At 39.4% G+C, this 22455-nt stretch overlaps 2 protein-coding genes across 5 annotated transcripts in view; one reads left to right on the top strand and one right to left on the bottom strand.

The window, feature by feature from the left end:
• LOC116719843 (parvalbumin-7-like) overlaps positions 1-9815 on the top strand; it is a 37636-nt gene extending 27821 nt beyond the window's left edge. Inside the window, exons 1-5 of one of the 2 annotated variants that reach the window (XM_032562581.1) lie at positions 3528-3702; positions 6534-6602; positions 6931-7060; positions 7180-7289; positions 9162-9815. In XM_032562581.1, coding sequence (XP_032418472.1) covers positions 6542-6602; positions 6931-7060; positions 7180-7289; positions 9162-9187 — 327 coding nt within the window. In that variant the 5' untranslated portion in view covers positions 3528-3702; positions 6534-6541 and the 3' untranslated portion in view covers positions 9188-9815. Of the gene's footprint in view, positions 1-3527; positions 3703-6533; positions 6603-6930; positions 7061-7179; positions 7290-9161 lie in introns of those variants that run through there. The other variant, XM_032562580.1, reaches the window with a different exon arrangement.
• A 185-nt stretch (positions 9816-10000) lies between these two features.
• On the bottom strand, positions 10001-22441 carry baiap2l2b (BAR/IMD domain containing adaptor protein 2 like 2b). 3 transcript variants are annotated; one of them, XM_032562577.1, is made up of 14 exons: positions 21324-22441; positions 21159-21234; positions 20015-20101; positions 18619-18680; positions 18371-18442; positions 17750-17839; positions 17510-17641; positions 15036-15140; positions 13968-14070; positions 13613-13820; positions 12252-12317; positions 11557-11851; positions 11428-11471; positions 10001-10395 (listed from the first exon to the last, which is right to left on the bottom strand). In XM_032562577.1, the coding sequence occupies exons 1-14, from the start codon at positions 21375-21377 to the stop codon at positions 10320-10322; spliced, it is 1470 nt and encodes a 489-aa protein (XP_032418468.1). In that variant the 5' UTR covers positions 21378-22441; the 3' UTR covers positions 10001-10319. The 3 variants fall into 3 exon arrangements, with proteins under 3 accessions (XP_032418468.1, XP_032418469.1, XP_032418467.1); XM_032562578.1 differs by having other exon boundaries at positions 11557-11854; positions 15042-15140; positions 21324-22439; XM_032562576.1 differs by having other exon boundaries at positions 11557-11854; positions 21324-22437.
• Positions 22442-22455: the final 14 nt, after the last annotated feature.

Below are 22455 nucleotides of genomic sequence, written 5' to 3'. Positions count from 1 at the left end.
AACGCTAGTAGCTAATGTAACCAGCTGCGTCCTCTAAAAAGACACAAAACTTCCTTCTCCCACTGTACTGAACTAATGAGGTTGTGAGTTATCAGCAGAGTGCAACTAAGACTCCAAGGCCTAATAATAATAATAATAATAATAATAATAATAATAATAATGTGTCCATTTTAAATGTCAAAAGAAATCTGGGGACAAAATGATTTGTTTAAGATTTACAGCAGCTCTGTATTTATTAGGGAAAGTGATGAAAGTGCGTCATGATGGGATTGTCACTTTACTAAGGAAGCATCATCATTATCCTCATCATCATCACCTGAGCTATTGTTACTACTTAAATACTCATAGAAGTCAACTTAGATGCATTCTTTAGTTGTGATTATAAACTATAAATGAACATAAAACTGAAACCAGATATCGTGTCTCCATACCGAATTGACGCTGTTTGACATTAAATCAGACCAAACCTTTTCTGTGTTAGATTGGGTGGAATTTTTATTTTCTGTTTATGACATGTCATTACTTTTTGGAATCAGCTTTGAAGCCCGAATGACGTAAGGACGTAGGTAAAATGTTTTTATTGTCCTCCAACAAGCTTATCTTGAGTTATCACGTAAAAGTCGACTTTTTTTTTAGCTTTACGTCGTTCTTTCCCCACTCAGCTCCTCCAGACTAGCCAGCAGCAGTCAGCAAATACCTGGTGGAGCTGTGAGTCTGTTGAGCTCATCATAGGAGCTGCTTCTCAGGGCAACGCTCTTAAGAATGAATGGCTTTATAGAGGAACGTTGATGTGACGTCTTCCTTAAGGAGCAGTGACCAAAAATTCAATACGATCCAATTTCAGACACTGGAAAAAATTGTTATATCTGTTTTTTTTTTTTTTTTTAAGTGTACTGTATATAACTTTAGCTTCATGCGCAAACATGGCAGTAATTTGTCACAGATAAAAGTCGCTGTTTAAATCTGTAAAAATTCAGTTTCCTCTGTTGGAGCACAGATCACAGTCTAAATGCTCCTCACATCTGCAAGCGCAGACGCCAGCGGGTTCCCCCTGCATTTATTTTTAGGGCTAATATCTGCTAATCTTTGGGTCTACGTGGACCAGGGATACCCCTCTAATAATGCTAACACAACACACACACACACACACACGCCTTCACACAGCCTTGGCTTGGGGCTGCTCCTGCCACGGCTGACCTAATGCGCCACCTGTTGCTGAGCAGCACATTGGTCATTAAAAACACATTCAATTCCTTTCAGCCCCACTCTCTTCCGTCTGTCACTGTTCCTCTCACTTTCTCTCTAATTTTAGTTTGATCTGCCGCTCACACTTTCGATCTTTTATCCCCCAGCAGGGCACACCCACAGCTCATAATCATTTCTCATTGTCACGTCAACCTTTAGGGTTCTACTCTTACTTTCTGCCGTTTACGTTTTCACGATGCTCGCTGCTTTTATCGTCTTTCGTCCGTAGCTTCTTGGCCGTGTCCTTCTCGTCAGGTTTACCCTGACCTATCTATTAGGCTCTGTTGACCCCGCGCTGCCTTCTCGTCTTGATCCTTTCTCCCCCGCAACAAATCCTTCCAGCATGTTGTCCTCGCCGCCTCACCCCTCCCATTCACATTTTCTTACAATGCTGGAAAGTGCTGAGGAGCAGTAATTCAATAGACAGGAAACCTAAGAGAGTCTTGGGACAAGAGACATAAATAGACATGGACATTTATTATTATTATATGTACAGTTTAGACAATGCTAATGTTTGCTGATTGCTATAGCATTTTGTCACATAGGCCTCCGCTAAACATAAAGAGCAGATGGAAAGTATATATTTTTTTTATTCCTTGAACTTTTCACCTTTCAGAAAACAAAGCTAATAATTTTTAATGGGATTTTGGTTGATAAACCACACAGCATAATACTGCCACAACCATTTGCCATGATGGGGGCGGGGCGCTCCACAGCCCCTTTGTCCACATTTTTTTTATTGAAACAGGATTTATTTAAATAATGGTGGGTTTTTATTTTGTTTCTCGTCCATAAAAGTCAGATTTGTGAAGTGGATAATTACTAGTTGTGTTACAATTGATGCCTAGATTAAATTTCACACAGTGGTAATCCATTTTCTGCTCAGGTGACATCTGGGGGAAACTGGTTGTACTGCATGTTATTTGGACATTTTTGTATACAAAATTTGCATAATTGTGTGTTTTGTTTTGTTTTGTTTAATTCTCATTGATGTCATACTTCAAAATATACAAAATATATGATGGACACAGTTTATAGGCACCTTTTTGAGTAATTCAAACATTTTATCAAGGTTTGAATTGGTAAGAATAAAACATATGGCCACATCCCAAATCTACTAGGATTAATTAATTACTTTCGGACGTAGAGCTAGGTTGAAAAAAGTCGCTTGAGAACTACTTTTTGCATTAACTCTGCTAATTTATTTGATTATCTGAAACATTTAAAGGGGCGGTATTATGTACTTTCCAACCACACAGTCCCTTTTTATAGCATAATCATAATCATTTGTTACCTTCAGATGTGACATATGTATCAAATATGACTTAAAGGAAATGTGACTTCGCAACGTAATGCCTTGAAATTGGGTCTCTGTCTCTTTAAAAACTCTTGATCTTTTTGAATCTCCACCTTCAGGAAGTCGTCACAACATGGCTCCTCTATTTACCAGCACTGCACTGAGAAGTAACTTGTGTAATAAGTTCATTAGATGCTCAGCTCCACCAGGTGTTTGCTAATTGCTGCTGGCTAGTCTGAAGGAGCTGAGTGGGGATGGGCTGCTCTGTGAGGTGGAACCTCTGAAGCTTGGAAACTGCAGCTCTCAGGAGGAGCTTTGACCTCGAAGGCGGGGCTAGACCCACCCCGGCGTTTTGCACAGCTGAATGGTTGCCATGGAGATTAGATGATTTCTCAAACATGCATGAAAGAATCAAGGAAACACTGAAGGTATGTTTTTGATGATGGAATAACATTGTAACATGATGTAAAGCTCAAAAAGTTGATTTGACTTAATACTGCCCCTTTAAACAACAAACAAAGAGAAAAACAGAAGCTACTTATTCACAACATTAGAGCCACACAGGCTGTGCTTTCTTTTTACAGTCACTGTAGGTTTGTCAGGATGAATTCAAGGTAAGGTTTGCACTTGATCTTGATCTTAAATCACGGCATTAAAAAAACAACATATGTGTTTTCCTGTTGTTATTGTTACTACCAAGGCTATTAGAATTGTTGTAAACTAGGTAACATCCCATTTATGAGGAATGCTCAGTCTGTTCAAGGTAGCCTCAAAATGACCGAATAAATCCCAGCAGACAAAGAGCAAAAACGACGTCTGTCTCCTTGGTGGAGATGAGGTCCAGCTGAAGTAAGATAAAGAGCTATTATTAATAGGCCACCAGTGTTTGCGTCATGTCTTGACAAACCCCTCTTCTGAAAATAGAGAGGTGGGGATGAGCCCGGTGCCCGCGGCGAGTGTGTCTGTGTTCAGAGGCAGCTATAAAAGTCTTATTGTGTCCTCCGTCCCTCCAGTTGTTCTTCTTACCCTCCATCTCCAGGCCTTCTGTCTTCTCCCGTCTCCCTCCGTCCGTCCATCCATCCAGCCTTCCAGCCTTCCATCCATCCATCACCTGTCCTCTTGCTTTCTTTTCCTCTGCAGCTAGCCATCCATTCATTCAGGTAAGACTCGTCATATATGAAACGCAGTAGCACAACTGTTTGAAAGCAAAAAGACGAAGAAAAAAGCCAGAAATCGGTAAAGTGCAGAGCCGGGATGAAGGCCGTCGTAAACAAGGCATGAAACAGCAAAGATCAACAAAAGCAATGTGGGATACTGCAGCTGATTCAGATGCTACAAGTCTGTTAGCATTGCTGTTTTAACAACTGTAAGACAGCACAGCTTAATTGAACCTTATAAGTCATACAAGTGGAGCAACGCATTGATAGTCTTGAATGAGACGCAAATGGAGTCAGGTGCCCATAATGGCGGCATCACACCATTCTTCTGTGGTAAAGAACAAATAAGTCTTTATTTTATCAGCTACTTCAAAATCTTTGTCGAGACTGAATTTGGAAAATTGTTCCGTCAACATCTCATACACACTGTTGTGTCGGTTTGATCTTTTTGTGAAAACAAACGCCACCTGTTGCTATGGCGATGTCAGGTGGACGCATTTCTCCAGTGGGTTTTACTTTGGCTCAATGGTCACCAGTGGAAGGCGTTTCCTCGCAGAGCCATCACACTTGGATTTCGGCTTTCGGTGCAGCCGTTCTTTTTACGGCGTTTCAACATGGAGGCTTAGCCCTTTTTAAGAAAACGTACATTTCGCTCAGTGTTAGACTTGCGAAAGTTGGTCCGAGCTGATTTATCTGGAACCTTCGGTCCAGATGAAATGTTCTAGAAGTGCAATAAAATTTATTTAAATTGACTAGAACTGTTTTTCTGATGGTGAAAATCTGAACAGGCACTATTTGGGGCAGAACTCTTGCATTGTTTATTGCAGGAAAAGTTGCGGACTCAGCTGTGCTGGCGCAATTATTTTAGGTTCAGTGAGGGAAAAGGATGAAGAATGACTCAAACCTGAGATATTTTATCACAGCAATTGCCTCAGTTCCTTAAAGTTAAAGGTTTGGCTATTTGGAGTTTAAAAAAAGAAACCAGAAAGCTGAAAACAAAAGGAGAAGGAACAATTTCTTTAGTGGTCCCCAGACGTGGACACTCTCTTCTTTGGATAAACTGTGATTTCTGTTAAAACTAATTTAAAATCCATCCTATTAAATATGCTTTGTTAATACTCTACTTTTGTTTTAAATGTTCATGGATCTTTGTCATTTTTGCATCTCAAAAAGAGCTGACGTATATCCGCTTTAAGACGAAGGCTGTAGGTTAGCAGCGAGCTGCTTTCTATTTCTTGCCTAATATTGGATTTCAGCTGCTTGAAGGTTCAGGGTCTTCACTGCTAAATGTTTTAGATGGCTGGCAGAACCGATCAGCAGGCAGGCCAATTTGAACCATTTAACTATGAAGTAATGATTTTGCTATGCAAGTATAATGTGGGCTGGAATTCCTTTAAGTGCTTTAGGTCAGCTGGTGTTTTCCTCTTTAGCCCAGGGAGAAAAAAATATTTTAAAATTATTCTGTCTTTTTCCTAAGAGTAATCAGCAGAAATTTTGTATCTTATTCAAGTCTGTTTTGCACCACGGCGTTTGCCCTAATACACTGTCGTGTAGGTTTTTTTTGGTTTTTTTAACAGTTGTAGGTAAAAAAATGTTTTCCAGATTTCTGGAAGAAAAAGAAAAACTCAGAAACTTTAAGATTATTTTTCTAGAAAATTTCTGAGATTAAAAGAATTCTGCTTGTCTTCTCTTTTTTGTGGTTTTGTGTATTTTTCAGGGTTAATATTACATTTTTCTTTGTGAAGAAAAATGTGGCACACAGATGGTTTAGCAACGCCAAATAGTGTATATTTTGACCCTAATGTTTGAGTTCAAAAGTTTGAGTTTCAAAAATTCCTAAGAAACATGAATACGTTTTTATTTCAGCCAGCTTTTCTTCGGACAATTTCAAATAAAAAAAATTAAACGTGTTGTTTTTAATAATTTTTTCCAGAGTTTTCTAACTTTTTTGAGTTGCTGACCACAGAACACGTCCGGCTGTCTTGGTATTTTTTCCCCAGTGTGTTTACCTTTACGCTCCCTGACAGGACATGAAGATCCAGCTCAACCTGACACTGTTATGGTAAAAGTTCCCTCCAGGTGAAATTAGCTGGAGCTTTCGGTCTGAACTGTCTGGCCTACAATGGCGTTCTGTTTACAGGATATCAGCAAATAATAGTAATTAAAACTTTTTTTAAAAGCATAAGATTTCTAGACATGTTCAAATGCACAAATGGATCCACACTAATTGGCTTTTGGTGCCAAAAGTCAGAAACATGATAGGTGTCAAGAAAGTTGAGAACAAGTAAACAGGAGGGAGAGAAAGAGGAAGGCTGTAAATTCCTGTGCTTATTCTGTCACGCTGTCATTTGGTCAGGAAGGGGAGACAGTTTGTTGGACTCAAGACAGTCCAGCTTGCAGAGGGACTGTTGACATGTCCCCAACAGGGACAGTTGTGTGTGTGTCAGGCCTAAATATGTTCTCCAAGACTCCATAGTGAGTGAGAAAGCACAGAGACGCATGTTTCTGGTCTCTGAGGACATAAGGACTCAGTTGTTTGAGACAGACCAGATAAATTCATCAACATTACCCCGATTCAAGAAGCAAGAACTCCCTCTAATGGCTTGTGACGCCTATTGACAGCTAAAGATCACTGCAGTGGAATGGAAAAAAAACTTGTCTTTTTATTTTTATTTTCAAAAGATGTTGAAAAGACAGCATTCTAACCAACATGTCTCATTTTTGTTGTTAAGAGCAGGAATGTCCCTTAAACTAAAACCATGCAGAGTTTAGGAAAGGTTTCAAAAACTCAGCCTAAATTATGCCTTAAACGTCTTCTCCTCTTCTCTCTCCAGCCGGCAGAATGGTAATGACAGATCTTTTAAAACCTGAGGAGATCAAGAAAGCTCTTGATGCCTTTTCAGGTTTGTTACCATTTTATTCTCTCAAGATAAAAGTGTTGATCAGACTGCTATTTTAACCTTCCCTCGATCTTAGGAAATGGGGTCATTTGAAGCTTTTCATCCTGTGGCGCGGTCCGGCGTGCGCTTTTAAAAGTTTTTTTGTGTGTGGTTTTGGGAATTTATGGTCTGACGGTCAACCCCGCATTCCTGCTGTCCGACAGTGACATCTGCTGCGCTTTTCCTGAGCGTCGCTCTAAGATCGCGAGAGGGTTAAAAAGCCTCTTCCAAAAGATGCAGCCAATCCAGACACTCTAAAAACTCAATGTGTCTTTTCCTTCAACTTTCCTAGCGGAAACCTTCGACCCAAGGAAGTTCTTTGAGATGGTGGGAATGAAGGCCATGTCAGCTGAAAACGTCAAGAAGGTCTTCCAGGTTCTGGATGTGGACGGTAGTGGATTCATAGAGGAAGAGGAGCTCAAGTGAGATGGAAAAACACAAAAATAAGGCTGTTTTGAAATGAGACGCACACGAGATATTAACGTGTGTTATGCACTTTGTGTGTGAGATCTGTATTTGGAATAACGTCTGTTTGTCTCAGGTTTGTGCTGAAGGGATTTTCAAAGGACGGCAGGGACCTGACGGATGCTGAGACAAAAGCATTCATCACAGCCGCAGACAAAGATGGAGATGGAAAAATTGGTATTGATGGTGAGAAGAGAAAGAAAGTCATTCATTTTATTACTGGGAAAGGAATAGAACGATACAACAAAGTGGGGTTCTTCAAAGCACAAGAGATTTTTTTTCTTAGATTTGAAGTGGCCACTGTATTCAGATTTATAATTCAGGTGCAATGAATTATAATGTTTTAAGCTTTAAGGCAGCTTCTTAAATCATTGATAAAATGTTTAGAAATCCGACATTATGACGACAAACGGCTGCAAAGGAGGCCACAAAATGTTTTTTACATTAACAAAGAATGTCATTAAACATAGCACTATATGAAAAAACAATGAAATGTTGATTCTTTAATAATCTAAGCACTTTTCCACATAACATAAAATTTACTTTTTAATTACAACATACTGTGAATCGCTTTGAAAAAAAAGGAGGATTTTCAATGTTCATACTGAAAGAGATTAATATGAGTAGATAACAATTCCTTCTTTAATTTGGTAAAAATACAGGAACCTGTTTCAAGCTGTGATCACATGGTTTCTTATTTTGGCATGTACTGTATGTTGGTCCAACTAAAACTGTTGTAGGTTCTTAAAGTACATTTTGTAAAACATAAAATTCTATCACACACATAAAGCTTAATGATTACTCCACCATGTTGGGCTGAATGCTCACTACTCAGTGTGCAGCGTATCAGGGCCCCCATGTGATCAAATGATTCTTAGAGGAATCAAACAGAAAACATTCCCAACCCCGCTGCCGTGTCAGCCACTCCAAACATTCAGCTTGCTCAGGCAAGTCGTCTGCGCAGACAGAGCATCTGCATAGTGCAGCATGAGATTAGCTGATGTTACTACAGGTCATTAGTAAGACATTAAGGATGAGAATTTAGTCGCAGTGATGGCTATCTGCGATATATATATATAGGAAGTCTACATAGCATCGTACACGCTAAACGTTTTGAATGTTTTGACATCTCTGCAGAAGCCTGGCGTAGCCCAGTGATCCAGTTACAGAGGCTACTGTGTGAAACAAAAAAGTTTATGCTGGAGTCTTATTTATTTTCAGACTCTCATGGTTGCACATTAGTGACGCGCTGAGCAAACACAAAACTGCATGGCAGGAGTACGACAATCAAAGCAATTCCTTGTTAATCAAATAGTTTCAAAATTGTTTTTGTCAAGAACTTTTCACTGAATTCCTTTTCTCCCACTACAAAGTATTTTTTTATGATACACAAACTTTGTGAATCAGTTTGCTTTGGTTTTCACTGATTTGGCACTTTGAGTTTCACTTCAGTTTAAAACGTGCTATGAAGTGTTTAACTTGATTATATTGTCAACTGAATTCAAATTAAAACTGCAAAGCTGTATGGTGGTTTTAAATATTGTTGAAATAAGCATGGGCTGGCGTGATGTTCTTACAATATATTATCACTGAGTAAAATGCCACAGTTCCACTTAATGGAGGTATTAACGCAGGTATGTAAAACGAATTGCATAACTTGATCCAGCTGCTTTTATTCAACACAGAAAATCAACAAAGATGCAGGCTACTGTTAAATTATAACATGTTATGCTTAGAAAACAGCAATAACGTAATAAAAACGATTGGTAAGTGTTGTCTAGCTTCCACTTCGTTGCTATTTTATAAAACATTTCAACATTAAAATCTGTTTTTTCTTGTAAGCAATGGAAAAGTGCTGCAGCCATCTTTCAGCTGGATTAATGTAAACTCCATACAGTCTAAAAACTATTTTAGAAAACCCGACTTTTAACTCTCAGGTGTGATTTCAGTGCCCTACTGCCACATATAGGAATCATTTATTCATGATCTGCAGTGTGCCATGTTGGTGCACCAGGGCGGCGGTGTAGGTGACCCATTTGTCTTTCTCTGCATTTTCAGAGTTTGAGGCCTTGGTGCATGAGTAAAAGGGGGACATCTGAAATTCACCCCGTTCTTCTTCCTCCGTCTCTTCGTTCCCACATTTGTAAACGCCCTCCTCCATACCCTCCCTGCCTCCCTCCGGACCCCACTTACGGAGTCAGGCCAGGCCCGTTCTCTTCGGAACGCCAACGGTGACGGGCTACCTGGGAGTCACACCGAAGAGAATCACACCGGCAGCGCATCAGTGTCTCCTTCATAATATATACATATATATATATTTGTTTAACTAAACATGCTGTACAGATTTAGGAATCATTACTTACCACAAATGAGGATAGTTTGTGATATGAAAACGGGTGGTGATAGTGCTGTAGGTGGTGTAGATGTTCAAGGCTCCTTTAAGCTCAACTTCTTGTGCATTCTGTCTTCTTCGCTGGTTTTTATTTCTGGCTGTTTGTGCATCAGATCACTTTCTTCCCACTGCTCTTCCTCCTCCACCCTCCCTGACCTTCCTCTTCTCTCCTCTGTCCCTTCCTCCACCTCCACCTCCTCCTCACTTCCAAACTCTGATCAGATGACGTGGTTAAAAAAAAGAAAAAAAGAATCGTATGTAAGGAGAACTGTGAAGAGAGAAGACGCCAGTACGAAATGATAATAAAAAATCATTTGAGATACCGTGTCTTCACTTGTTGGTGCGCATAAAAGGTAACTGTCACAAAAGCAAGCAGCTAAAAACTTTTAAAAGACGGGGAATTCAATTTATTTGGTTTGGTTGTATGTGATCTAACAAACTAATACAAATTTTAGATGCAGTATGTTGACTGACTATGAGGCAGAAGGAATAATAAAACAGCAAGCAATATTCTCCCATTTAATGAGAAAAAAACTGTACTTTTAGACAACAGTAAGTCTAAATGTTCCTTTTACATCCGTACTACAGGAGACAAAAACAAAACAACATAAACTCTTAATTACTACACAGAGACTTGCTAAAGCAGCTTCTCCGGTTTGTGGTTTAAATAATTCAGATAACGAGGTATGGCTTTGCATTTTCTACACCGTGCAAAGAAATGTCACTGTCCATCAGAGTTCAGGGCGTTCACGTTTTAAAGATGCACACGCTGCCTTCATGCCCCGATGTCAGAGTTTGAGAAACGGAGCTCTGCTCGGATCCGCTCAGTGGATTCGAGGAGCGGATCTGTCGTTGGTCGTAGTCGGACGAAGCTTCACGGTGGCGAATGGGTTTGTGCCCCTGAAACGAGAGCGTGATGGAAAATGTTACACAACACCGCAAGCGCTCAGCTGGCTCCTGCTGGCACACGGCGAGGTATTCAAACATGTCCACACGATCCAGGTAAGGAAATCCACACCACGACGATCCGAACACGAGGGGAGGTGGACTCTGATTCAGGAGGCTGATGATTACTAATTTGGTTTTACAGTAGCTGGAAATACCACAAAGTCAAAGTGTTTTACAGAACATACCATTTGTGTCAATAGTACTCAGCAAATGAAATTTGTGCATCTAATAACTCTTATTCTAAGAGCATTAAACAGTGATTTTGCCTAAGTACAGAGCTAATTAAACAGCTAGTAAAGTGCCTTGCAAACAGTGGTACAAAAAGTGAGTCTGTAGTATATGACACACATGGGTGCTGAGCTAAAGCGAGCGCCGTAGCAATTGGTGGATAAATACTTGTAGTCTTCATTTCTGTGTTTAACAGCAGCTTGTGTGTGTAAATGTTATGATCAATAACAGAGGCATGGAACTGGTTGGGCGCCCATCAGCTCATTCCCCTCCATAACTATCGCTCCCCCACATACGCTGGGGCACATTCGTCATGTTTTAATCGTGTTGTCACTTGACGACAAGCAGCGAAAGATGGGGAGGCAGAAAAAAAAAAGCTAGAGAGCAAAAATCAAAGGAGGGAGAAAGATAATGATGTCAAAGGGAGGAAAAAAATGTTTTCAAAGTGGTTGAGAGACATGTTCGTGTATGAAGCGGAGGGTTGTAAATATTCAGGTTAAGTTAATAGTTAATATTCAGGTCACTGTTGCAACTGTGAAGAGAAATAAAGGAACTAGTTTGTTTGGAATAAGCTTGTGCAGTTTGCCACAAGCTTTGTTGGGGACACAAAAAAGCTTTTACTCTGACCAGAGGAGGGAATAATGAACTACATTTATATTTCCACTTCTTTCGTTTCCAACATGACGAATTAACCCCCCAAAAAAACCTACACCAAATGTTTTCTGGTATAGGTTTTGCTTTCAGATATAAATTTACCTTGGAAACAAAGGGTTATCAGGCTGCCCATGTGGAGACAATGCCTAGTAAAAAAAACAAACAAACAAAAAAACAGAGTAAGAATAGAACAGTTCATTTGTAGAAAACAGACAATGTAACTAAAAACACCTGAACATCAGACGTCATGTCCCCCTTCCTGTCTGGGACGGGGGAGACGGATCGCACGTCCACAGAGCTTCTTCTGAGATTCAAACTCCGCTGCGGAGGCGGAGGTGGAAGTTTTGTCTCTATCGCTGGTTCCGTCCGCCTGTCGGGCGCCGGAGAGACCGGCCGGATGTCCGCCGACGCCCTGCGGCTGGATGTCGCAGGGGGCGGGACGTCGCCGTAGCCCTTGACCTCTGGCTGTTCGGTGTGAGCGTCGGTGTCCAGAAGACTGTTCATGCTGTGACTTCTGAGAGAAACGCTGCTGCATTACAGGAAGCATATGTGGAAAAAGAAATATTATATATAACTGAACTTTTTTCTTGGCGAGAAGGAATATGAGAAAGGTGAGAATGGAATGAAATTAAATTTTTATTTATTTTGAACAAGTAAAATGTCAGAGTAAATATGAAATTATTAGGAAAACACAAAAAAATATGTAATAATAATAATCAAACATGAAACAACAAACCTTTTACATCAAGGAGCAGGACGAAGACAAAGCTCATTAAATCCTAACCCCAATTGTCTAACCGAACTATGGCTCAGATTATACATATTTACACATATAATTGAATGAAAATGAGGAGAATGAGTAAGTATTTGACAGTGGAGTTACAAATGCATAAAAATGAGGATTGTTGAGAGACAGGAGTTCTCACCTGGTTGATAAAGTGTTGGAGAAATCTTCAGCTGGAGACACATATGCAGCAGGAAACCAGCCCTGACTGAGGAGACATGAAACAAAACAGATTAGGTCAAATCTATTACCTCTAGTACCTCTAGTACTCATAATCATTGGACTTCTTTCTTTTTTTTTTTACTTTTTTTTTTTAAATCATCTTCAAAGTTCTAATCCAAGACTTTGAGACTTTTTTTTCCTTTTTTTATTGTTATAAATTTTATGTAGCTTTTTTTGTGTTTGTTTTACTTTTTTATTTTGTTTATTTGTTATAAATTTAATGCAGTTTTTTTCCTTTATTTTTTAAACATTTTTTCAGTTTTTTCTTTCACAGTCCTAAATCTGATGCATGTCGGGTACATTTCCATTCAGCTCCTCGAGTCACTTATTTGCATAATCATGCTCCGCTGTAATTACAGCTCCATGTGTTTTGGGATATACTGTATGTCTACTAGTTTTGTGCATCTTACAGAAAGAGCATCTATGACCAGCGTTCTGGTGGATGGTCCTTATGCAGATTGTCAGATTGCAGCTCATCCAGAGTTAATATGGTCCACTTGGTTGGTTAACTGTCCAATAATCTTCTCGTTTTGCATCAGTTTAGTGATTAGCAGGTTTGTAGTTATGCCATGGACTTCCTACGTCTGGATGAACAGCGCTCTATTAGCTGAAGTTAAAAGTTTGTAGATGTTCTTATACCATGCTTTAATTTCTCCACAACTTTATTTTTGGTATGCCTGTTGTGTTCCTTGCTGCTGTTTGCTCAGTAATGCTCTTTAAGATTAAATTACACGCAGGTGGACTACTTCCTCACTAGGTGAAGACTGAAGGCGATTTGTTTAACCAGATTTTAATTAGGGGTACCAGCGTAAAAAGAGTTAAGAATAAAATCAGTCTGAACTTTTCAGGATTTAGTTTGTTAATTTTTCAGAAAACCTTTTTTTCCCTTCAAGTTTTACTTCATAGCTGTGCACCACTTTCTGTTGGTTGATCACATAGGACCTTCATAAAACGTTTCTAGTTGTAATGGGATAAAAATGTGCATGTGAATACTTTCAAGCCCCTGTGAAGATATTTGCTTAAGCTTTTGTGGAAAATGAATTGTGTGTGTAATAGTGATTAGTCATGATACATTCAATAGAAATTTTGCCTCTACATTGTGCATTGAGGTTTGAAGAAACACTGTTTCACTGTCAAACACAGGAATGAGTCAAAAGGTGAACAGCCACCTTGCCTATATATCCTTGTACAAAACAGGTTAAGTCACTGAACATGACGATTAACTATAATCAGTCTGTCACTTCTGGATGCGTCTGTCTGCACACAGCTGACTCAGCTCACCGCAGGCTGCTTTCTGCGCGTCCGTACAGCCAGCCGTTTCGTGGCTCCTGGACTAGCACGATGACAGTCTCTCCTCTGTTAAAAGGCAAAAGCTTCGGGTTGGATGAGGAGGGGTGAGACACCAGGGCTCTCATGGGCCTTCCTCCTCCCAAACCCAGTGACTCCCCCACTGAACTGGAGCGAGAGCGACTGGGAAGGGGAGACGGTGCTGGAGAAAGTGAACGCAAGGATGAAATCATAAAGTTAGAAAACAAAAAGCCTGGAAGGATTTTTGCTACTTTTTGGGGTCGAAATGTCATCCATTAATAATGTATACTAAGATGCAACAGTAGCAGTTCGTATTTCCCTCTATTACCTCTAGATGGCACTTTACCCAGTGCCAACTGCTCCCGCCTGGCCCAGGACATATCCTCATCCCTGGTGACTGTCTGCAGCAGAGAGCTGACCGAGCCTCGCAGCTTTGCACATAAAACAAACCGATTATAAATGAGACGAACTCTATGTCCATGCAGGGACATAGAGTCAGAAAAAAATCTGATTGTGTTTTATAGATAAGTTTATAGAAGTTAAATGATGTAGTGTGGGTGCAGGATTTAGTTAGGGAATACATACCAACCAAAAAAAATAAAAATAAAAATAAATCTAGGCTACCATTGAAAAACTGGTTTACTTTTTTCAACCCTCTCTTTTCAGGGCCTTTAGATTCAGTTAAAAGCCTTTTTGTAAATTACATGAGCTGAATTTGATCCATGATGTTAGGGGAAGTGACCTTTAGAGATTGTGTTTACTTTAATACCGCAACAAAGAACTATGCTACAAAGTGATGACATAATTTGGTCCGTACCAGAGTCTCTTCATCTGTGAGAGTACCTGCTGAATTCCCTGAAATACTTTCACAGTAAGAAACATCTGTTAACAAAACCAAAGGCAGCTGTGACACTTATTTGATTATCAAGAAATTTTAATTCCAGTCCTTCATGTTTCCACCTTCTATACATGTGATACATCCATCTATCTATAGATGGATTTATCAAGTACAGCTGACATGTTTGTCAGCAGCTCTGCTTAGAAAAAAACATTAATGTCATTCCTGCTGTTAGCTTAATGTTACGGTTAAGTTGCCGTGGCAACTGAACATAGTTACATATGTAAATAGTGAAAAATTAATTTTTAAACAAGTGAAACGTCCAATGAATGCAAATAATGATACTTGATTGATTGTTCAATGAGTTAATAAGCTTAATAATCCCGCTAAGCATCCTACTAGCTTATTATCTAATGAGCAACTTTGCTAATTATCGAGCTAGCAATTGTTCTATCTATCTATCTATCTATCTATCTTAGAGACTTATTTATCAAAGCAGTATTAACTGTGGTCAATAAAACAATAACTGACATTAAAAAACAATAATGGTGTTAGCACCTGCACATCTTGGTCTACATGAGTTGGAGTGCGTGATCTGGACCCCTTGGTCTCGTTCACTTTCTCTTTCCATCCATCTGCCTTCTGCTGGAGGGATCCGCCGGTCTGAAAGCAGACGGGGGAATTGAGCGCCTCATTAAATCACAAAAACAATCACGGTGAAACAAGATTAGCGCATAAGCATCAGCAAATTAGAAATTTGCACATTGAGAGTTGAGTTTTATTAGATAAGCAAGCAATTAACGTGATATTACACGGCTGGAACAGAAATAAAAAAGAAAAATCAATGTGTTGGCTGGAGTAAGAAATTGCAGGAAGGGAGGATGAAAGCAGCAGTACTGAGGCTGCAGCAAAATCTATCTCAAACACGCCTGACTGGCAAAACAGGCATCAGGATCAATAAATTAAAAAACATACATTACCAACTGGGTTTCTGTCTCAATAAAACATTTTCTGTTATGCTATTGAATGAACACAGAAGGGGCAAAACAGATACAGTGCCAGAAGCCTCATGGACCCCGATGAACCCAAATAGAGCACAATGCCAAAGCAGCAGCAGTTCTTCTTAGACTCAAAGAGAAAGGCCATAACCTGAACAAACACAAGTGTCAACAAGTTCAGCCGGGAATTCTTTGGATTCATTTTTCAGGCTGAGGACATATCTGCAAACCCCATTAAGGAAGCGAGTGCCCCCCGATCATTCCCACAGAGGTGAGAAGACTGCTTGGTATGGCGATATTTTGCTCATGTTTTATCAAAGACTTTGCACCGCTCTATGACCTGACTAATAAAGACACACCGTAGCACAGGGGCCCATACAAAAGAACTGCAGGCGTTTAAGGACAGTTTGACCAGTGAGAAGATCATGTCGTATTTTGATCCACCTCAATCCCCAGTTGGCCTAGGATTCATCCTTTATTAACTTGGAAAGAATGATGAGAGACACAGTAGACATGCTCATTCGTAGAGAGATGAAACTCACATGGTCAGAGCAGATTTCTACGGCCCACTCCCAACTGGCGAGTGACTGCTGGTGATCATGGAAGAGTACACCCATTATCCCGTAGTGAAGGTTGTCAGATCTGCATCAGCTAATACCGATATCCCTGTCCTGGACAAGATATTCTCAATGCTTGAGATTCTCAGAAGTCCTCAACACATACAACGCACCTCAACATCAGTTCTCTAAATTCCTAACACACATGAGCTGCAAACACAGAAACATAGCACCTTTATGGGCTCAATCAACTTCAACAGCCGGCCATTTTATGCGTACTCTGGGAACAGTAGTTTGAGTATCAGACAGTCAAAGTATCCCGTGAAAGCAAACGCTTAACACATTTCTCCACGAATATCGCTCTGCTCCACACAGTACTACCGAGGGATCCCCAGCAGATAATAAAAGATACACACAAAGACACCGACCCTCTCCCATGCCAAGCACACAATCAGACCAGATAGCAAAGGCAAAAATTTAACTCTATGCAGACATGCGCCATGACAGCCTCAGCACAGCAAGTTACTACAGCAGTGCCACAACCACCATAACTCACATCACTACCTCCATTGCCACCCCCGGTAATAATTGACATTCAATCACAAGGAACTCCTCCTTTTTCAAAAGGCTCAACGGCAACGGTCAAAACTCAATGTCTTGTCTTAGTCTTGCAGGTGATTTAAGTGACACCCTTCATTATAAAACTTAATTAGAAATTGGTTCAGGTTTATTTCAAAAGCAATGGACACGGTGATGGAAAAGAAAGAGGAGAAGAGAAAAAACAAAGGAATACAGTTGGGGCAAAATATTAAAAGGGAGAGAGGGAGACAGGACTAGAGAAGAGGAAGAAGGATAAAGAGAATACAAGAAAGCACCCTGGGAATCCGCTTTTACACCAGCAGAAAGAGAGGACAGGAAACCAAGAAACCACAGTGGCAAACAACATATGCATTTATAACAACAACGTCACTGAAAAGTACAACATACTAACTAACACAACATGTATTTAGTGGAAACTGCAGCCCAAGATAGAGTGCATCTCTAAACATCTAAATACAAACACCTGTGTGTGCTTCTGTGTATCAGATTTCACCAATGTTAAATAGAGGGTGTGAGGAAATACACACCTGGAGTGAAATGATTTGCTTTATCAGGTCAAGCTTATTTGTATAGTACATTTCAGCAACAAGGCAGTTCAAAGTGTTTTACATGTTAAATTGTGTTTTTCACAGTCTTCAGTGTCTCAAATATGCATGAAATGTGGGGCGTAAAGTTGAGGTCTTAAATTCTGAAGCATAGTTATTTTTGCAGCAACAAACATGACACATAAATCTAAACAAACGAAAACAATAAACTATGAAGACAAACACCTGAAATCCAGAGCAAGAGCGCTAGAAGCCAGCTGTATAAATGCATTTACTGCACACTTGAAATAAACCTGCAGCATACTGAGCGGGACTTGAAAGAGTATATATACCTTGTTTATGAGAAACAGTAGGGACTGAGTGAGGCCGCAGTGCTTCTCCGCCAGAAAGCGATACCTTCGTTCCTCCTCCTTCAGGATCTCCTGGTGGCTCTGCCTCAGGTAAACCATGTATTCACTGTTCTCCTAAAAAAAGAAAACAGAAAAAAAAAAAGACACGTAGTAAAATATTTCGACACAAAAAGTGGCACAGAGGTTTCACTTCAGCACTGTGTCTGCGCACTGTAGACGTACCAGAGAGTCTCTGAAGGTTCCTCTTCTAAGTTGTTTTTCCAGAGCTTCAGCCTGGTTTCTCACCTCCATCTCATACACTCTGCGGCTGCCCTGTAGCAAATTAAACAGTTAAACTCTCCCGAATCTGCCTGACGGCGGTCCAATGAGTGATGTTCATGCTTGTGTTGATTAGCTCCTCTTGGCTGTCAGTAATCCCAGTGAGGCAGCATGTTGCAAGTTTTCCAAATAAAAACTTTTCCCTCATTAAGAGGCTGGCAGAACGCAGCGGATGACAAACCAACAGCGGAGACCAAGCTTTGCCATTCTTTTACATGTTTTTTTTTTTTGTTGTGACTTGATCAGAAATAAAAGTTTTATGGTGGCTCTGTTACTTTTTTGGGTTAGTTCAACTAAAGGGATTTGTGCTAGATATAACATTTATCACACATTTACAAAAAGCCTGCTGCTAAACTTGGAGGAATCTGGTGGTCCCCTACACACCGCCTAGATAAACTTGGTCTTGACCAAACTATTCATTTGGTTTTATGAATAGTAAAATGTAAATTTAAACACTAACTCTTGCAAAAACATTTCTAGAGACAATTCCTCATTTTAGGCCCCAGAAAGGCCTACCAAACTCACTTCCATGTACTCCTCGTCCAGCTTGACGTTCTTCTCCATCGCTTGCAGCACCTCTATCTGGAACCACTGAAACTGATGCAGGAAGAAAAGCGTCTCTGCTCAATCTACGTCAGCCATGCTTACAAAAGTTTGTAAACCTTCAGCCGTTTGTTTGACTAAATCTTCAAAAATGTGTTGAATTACCTAATTTTGCAAACACTTTCCAGATGAACTTTTTTTTTTTTCATTTTGATGGGAAATGTACTTACCAACCCTTCCATCTCTGCAGTGAGCCGTCGCTGTGTTTCTGATATCTGGACCAGGACGTCGCCTGTTTAAAAGAATAACAGAAAATATCCTAAATGTGTGTGATAAAGATTGATTATTTTATTGCTATGGCCCTTCTTAAGGTCTGCTTAGATTTTTAAGATGTTTTTTAATTCCAGTCAAGTGAGAAAAAATATACATTTTGAATTCATATTTTCAACAGAACATCCATTGACACGTCATTTTGTGTGAATTATTATCAGCAAAAACTTTTCTTTATGAGGATCTCAGTCCTTTAACGGTGCTCCTCAGATGTATTAAAATGCTTTGCGCTTATTTTGTCACTCAACATCAAATGTCCGTTTTTTTTCCTCTTAAAAATCTAAAAGGTTTTGGGAGGATTTGTAGTCAGCACCATTTACTGTGACACCTATAAACAACAAATCACTTTCTTCTAGTTGATAGACAGATTTCACTTTCGTGTCATTAAACCTCAATAAAATGTATAAATGTATTACAATGTGTATAACTTAGTGATAAAGTTCCTGCAATAAATGGACTTCTAAATAATATCCTAATTTACTGAATGGGCACGTAGATTTGACAAAAAAAAAAAAAAATCTGTAAATGTAATTTAGTTTTTTTTATAATACTACATGCAGGACAACAAATTAAAAATGATGACTGTGTGATTGAAGGACAGTTGCTTTACTCTAAACTGCTGTTTGGTGACATTTTGACCAATCCAATCTGACTGAGCCTGAGAAAGTTTGCAAACAGGAAGGCACAAAAGTTTTAGCATCGACTTGTGTAAAAATGTTCAAGATTAAAACCCCCAAAACCTGAAGCCATAATTGCAATAAATAAATAAAATTGGTGGTTCTACAAATTATTTATTCAGGGAAGCGGAGTACAAACACACCTTTGCAATGTTGGATATACGGGAGTAATTTTTGTCGGTCAGTTACATACGATCCTGATAAAACAAATTGAAGTTTGTGGTTTTCATTTAATCTGCACTCAATATATGATGTGGACACGATGCCAAATTCCCAAAGCATTTATAATCAAGGAATCTCTGCTGTTATAGTTTGCGGTTAAGTTACTAAACCGAGTGTAACTGAACAACTGTCTTTATCTATAATTCAAAGGACGCCATAGGGTGTGTGGTGACTCTGGTCCTCTAACTGACCTTAGAAAGCAGAACAACATTTGTCATGCTGTGCTTTCAGCAATCAATATAAACAAAGCAGCAACAAAACAACTGTCACCAATAAAACTACTGTAACGGAGCACGGTGTTGTTACTGTGGTGCATCTTCATGGGGATAAATGTGATGTATTTAGTTAAAATACGTCAATTCAATCATTACAAATTTAAAAGAGACAACTGTCTCACCAAGAGAATGAGAGGAAAGCGTGTGCAGTGCCTGGTCACCCATCTTGGCCAGAGCGCTGAAGTAGGCCTCGCTGCAACCGGCTAAGGCTGCAAAAAACACACAGTGAAGCAAACATTTCAAACATGAAACATTACAGACGGACATTTTGGCTCTTCAATAGCTTCACACATTTTTTTTTTTCTAACATGCACTTAATTGGGTCACTTGGCAGCCCCGCTCTTACTCATTAGGAAAATACATCCTGAAGTGCTGACACCTGATCCGTGCTCCTGGTCTAGGAATAGACTCGTGCCGGAGGGTTTTGTATTACAACACTCCGCCGCTACTGAAGGCCTGTTCTTGTTTCAAGAGGAGGAAGAGAGGGGCATTAACAATGCATGCCGCTCTCCCAGTTACCTGTGTTTCACTTACAATCCAGATTAAACGAAGGCCACGAAACGAAATCTAAACTAGCATGTTTTAATACATTCTGGTGCAGAATTAGGTTAAAATTCTGCACCAAATACGAGTTAACATTTTAAAATCTTTTTTCTTTTTAATGCCTGTTAGATCTAATCTATAGAGAATCCATTTGTTGAATTTGTCTGTGGGTCTTTTGGTTTCATTTTATCCAGACTTTCTTCCATTTTGTACCCCAAAACAAACTCATTCTTACCCATAAAATTAAACACTGCATGTCAGTCTGTTTACTTGTTTCTTGAGTTTCTTTGAATTATTAGGACAAATATTAAAAATAAAATGCTAAAATTTTGCACCGAATTTGATTTTAGTCTTTCATATTTCTGAATTAATTCATATGAAGCCTGTTTTACATTAATTGTAGCTCAGACCTCTATTCTGATCAGCTAATTTCAATGAAACATCAGAGGATGGGCCCTGATAATAAAAAAAAAATAATAATAATGACTATGAGCAGCCTTCTGATACTAGATAACATTAGGAACAAAGGCCAGCCACAATCTTCTCCTTGCTTAGTTTTCTAACTTATATGTGACTAGTTTGTGTAAAATTTGATTAACTCCATATTTTATCATGAATTTCTAATATTTTTTTAAATTTTTTTCATGAAACTGGTAATTTAGAGTAAAGCATCACCAAAACAAAGACACATATTTCCATGCCAGCACTGATCAACTCACTGACCTTGAAAAGCTTTAACATAGCTGTTTCCAAGAGCAACAAGCTTCTGAAGACCCGGGTTGAAATGCTCCATCAGGCTCTAGAACAAAGAAATATAGTTATGAAACAGAAAGACAAAACAATACTCAGCTGTTATTTCACAAGGGGAAAAAAAAATCATAAACTTACCGAGTAGACACTCAAAGTTGATTTGTGCAACTGATCACTGCTGACTCCTGACATAGCGACCGATTCTTTAGGTATGGAAGAACAGAAAAACACCAAAAATACCGTATAATAAAAAGTCTAATAAAAAGTCTGCACTCCCATTCAAGTTTGTAAGAAAAAAAGTATCTGAAGGCCCTTTCTAGGCGTCTACAGAGAAAGTGACTGGAGTTTCACCTCTTTCCTCTGCTGGCTAAAAGCTGGTAGCACTTTTCTGTCCCTCCTTTAGTCATTCAGCGGTGAGCTACTTAACTGGCCTGTCATCGCCCGTTTTCATGGAAAGAGAGAGCAAGCATGTGTGGAGAGGAGAAAAGGGAGGAGGTGGCACCCATATGACTGGATGAAATATTAAACTGAGACCTGAAAGGAGAGGAGAGCGCTCTATGACATATGAATCCACTCACCTGAGGGACGACCTGCGCTGGAGTGGAACCAGCCGCTGACACAACGAGGAGGCAGAAAACAAGTCATTCAAACGGTTTCTTGCTAAGATTTTTCCTCAGTTGTAACATGAAATTAGCTTGAATTCACCAAAACAGATCAGTGGTTTGTCAAATTTAAGAACATGTGCTTCATCAGCAACTTCTGGTTTCTGTCTTCACTACTGTATGATTATGAAAAACATAATCGTTCAATAACATACAAGCAGAAATAAAACTGCAAAATTGTGTTGAAGATTTTGACTGTGATTAAGCAGTATTGTCATGGCAACGCCTTTAATTTCTCTTCACAATATCAGCCGATATCCTTGACATTTGGCTTCTTGGGGTTCATAAAAAGCAGGAAAAAAAAGTTCTTCCAAACGGGCAATTTTGTTGTTCACAAGTGGATTTTAAAAATAGGATTAGTCGGCAAATATTGCACCATAGCAGTGCTTTGCAATAATTAAAATAACAATCAAATCAAACTTAGCTGAAAAGAGAAACAGCAAATGTGATGTTGTTGTGGATACTGCTGCAATAGTAATCCAGAGAGTTAACGTTCTTGCAGTCATTTCAGACACAGTGGAACTTTTAAATGCGCACCTTGTGCTATAAAAATAACACCTTTCATAATGTCATTATTTCTCCTGTTTTTATATTTGATATTTTATGTA

The sequence above is a fragment of the Xiphophorus hellerii genome, chromosome 5, assembly GCF_003331165.1.
Source record: "Xiphophorus hellerii strain 12219 chromosome 5, Xiphophorus_hellerii-4.1, whole genome shotgun sequence".
NCBI classification, from domain to species: domain Eukaryota; kingdom Metazoa; phylum Chordata; class Actinopteri; order Cyprinodontiformes; family Poeciliidae; genus Xiphophorus; species Xiphophorus hellerii.
The sequence above is the reverse complement of the archived record's forward strand: the minus strand, read 5'-3'. Positions and strand labels throughout refer to the sequence as shown.

Bases quoted from the DNA above. Each gene is read 5' to 3' on its own strand.
- baiap2l2b (XM_032562576.1), bottom strand. From the start codon at position 21,377: ATGTCAGGAGTCAGCAGTGATCAGTTGCACAAATCAACTTTGAGTGTC. The intron at 18,443-18,618 runs GTAAGTACATTT...TTCCTGCATCAG, and splicing joins CTGCAGAGATGGAAGGGTTG to TTTCAGTGGTTCCAGATAGA. The intron at 13,821-13,967 runs GTAATAGAGGGA...CACTTTCTCCAG, and splicing joins GGGTAAAGTGCCATCTAGAG to CACCGTCTCCCCTTCCCAGT.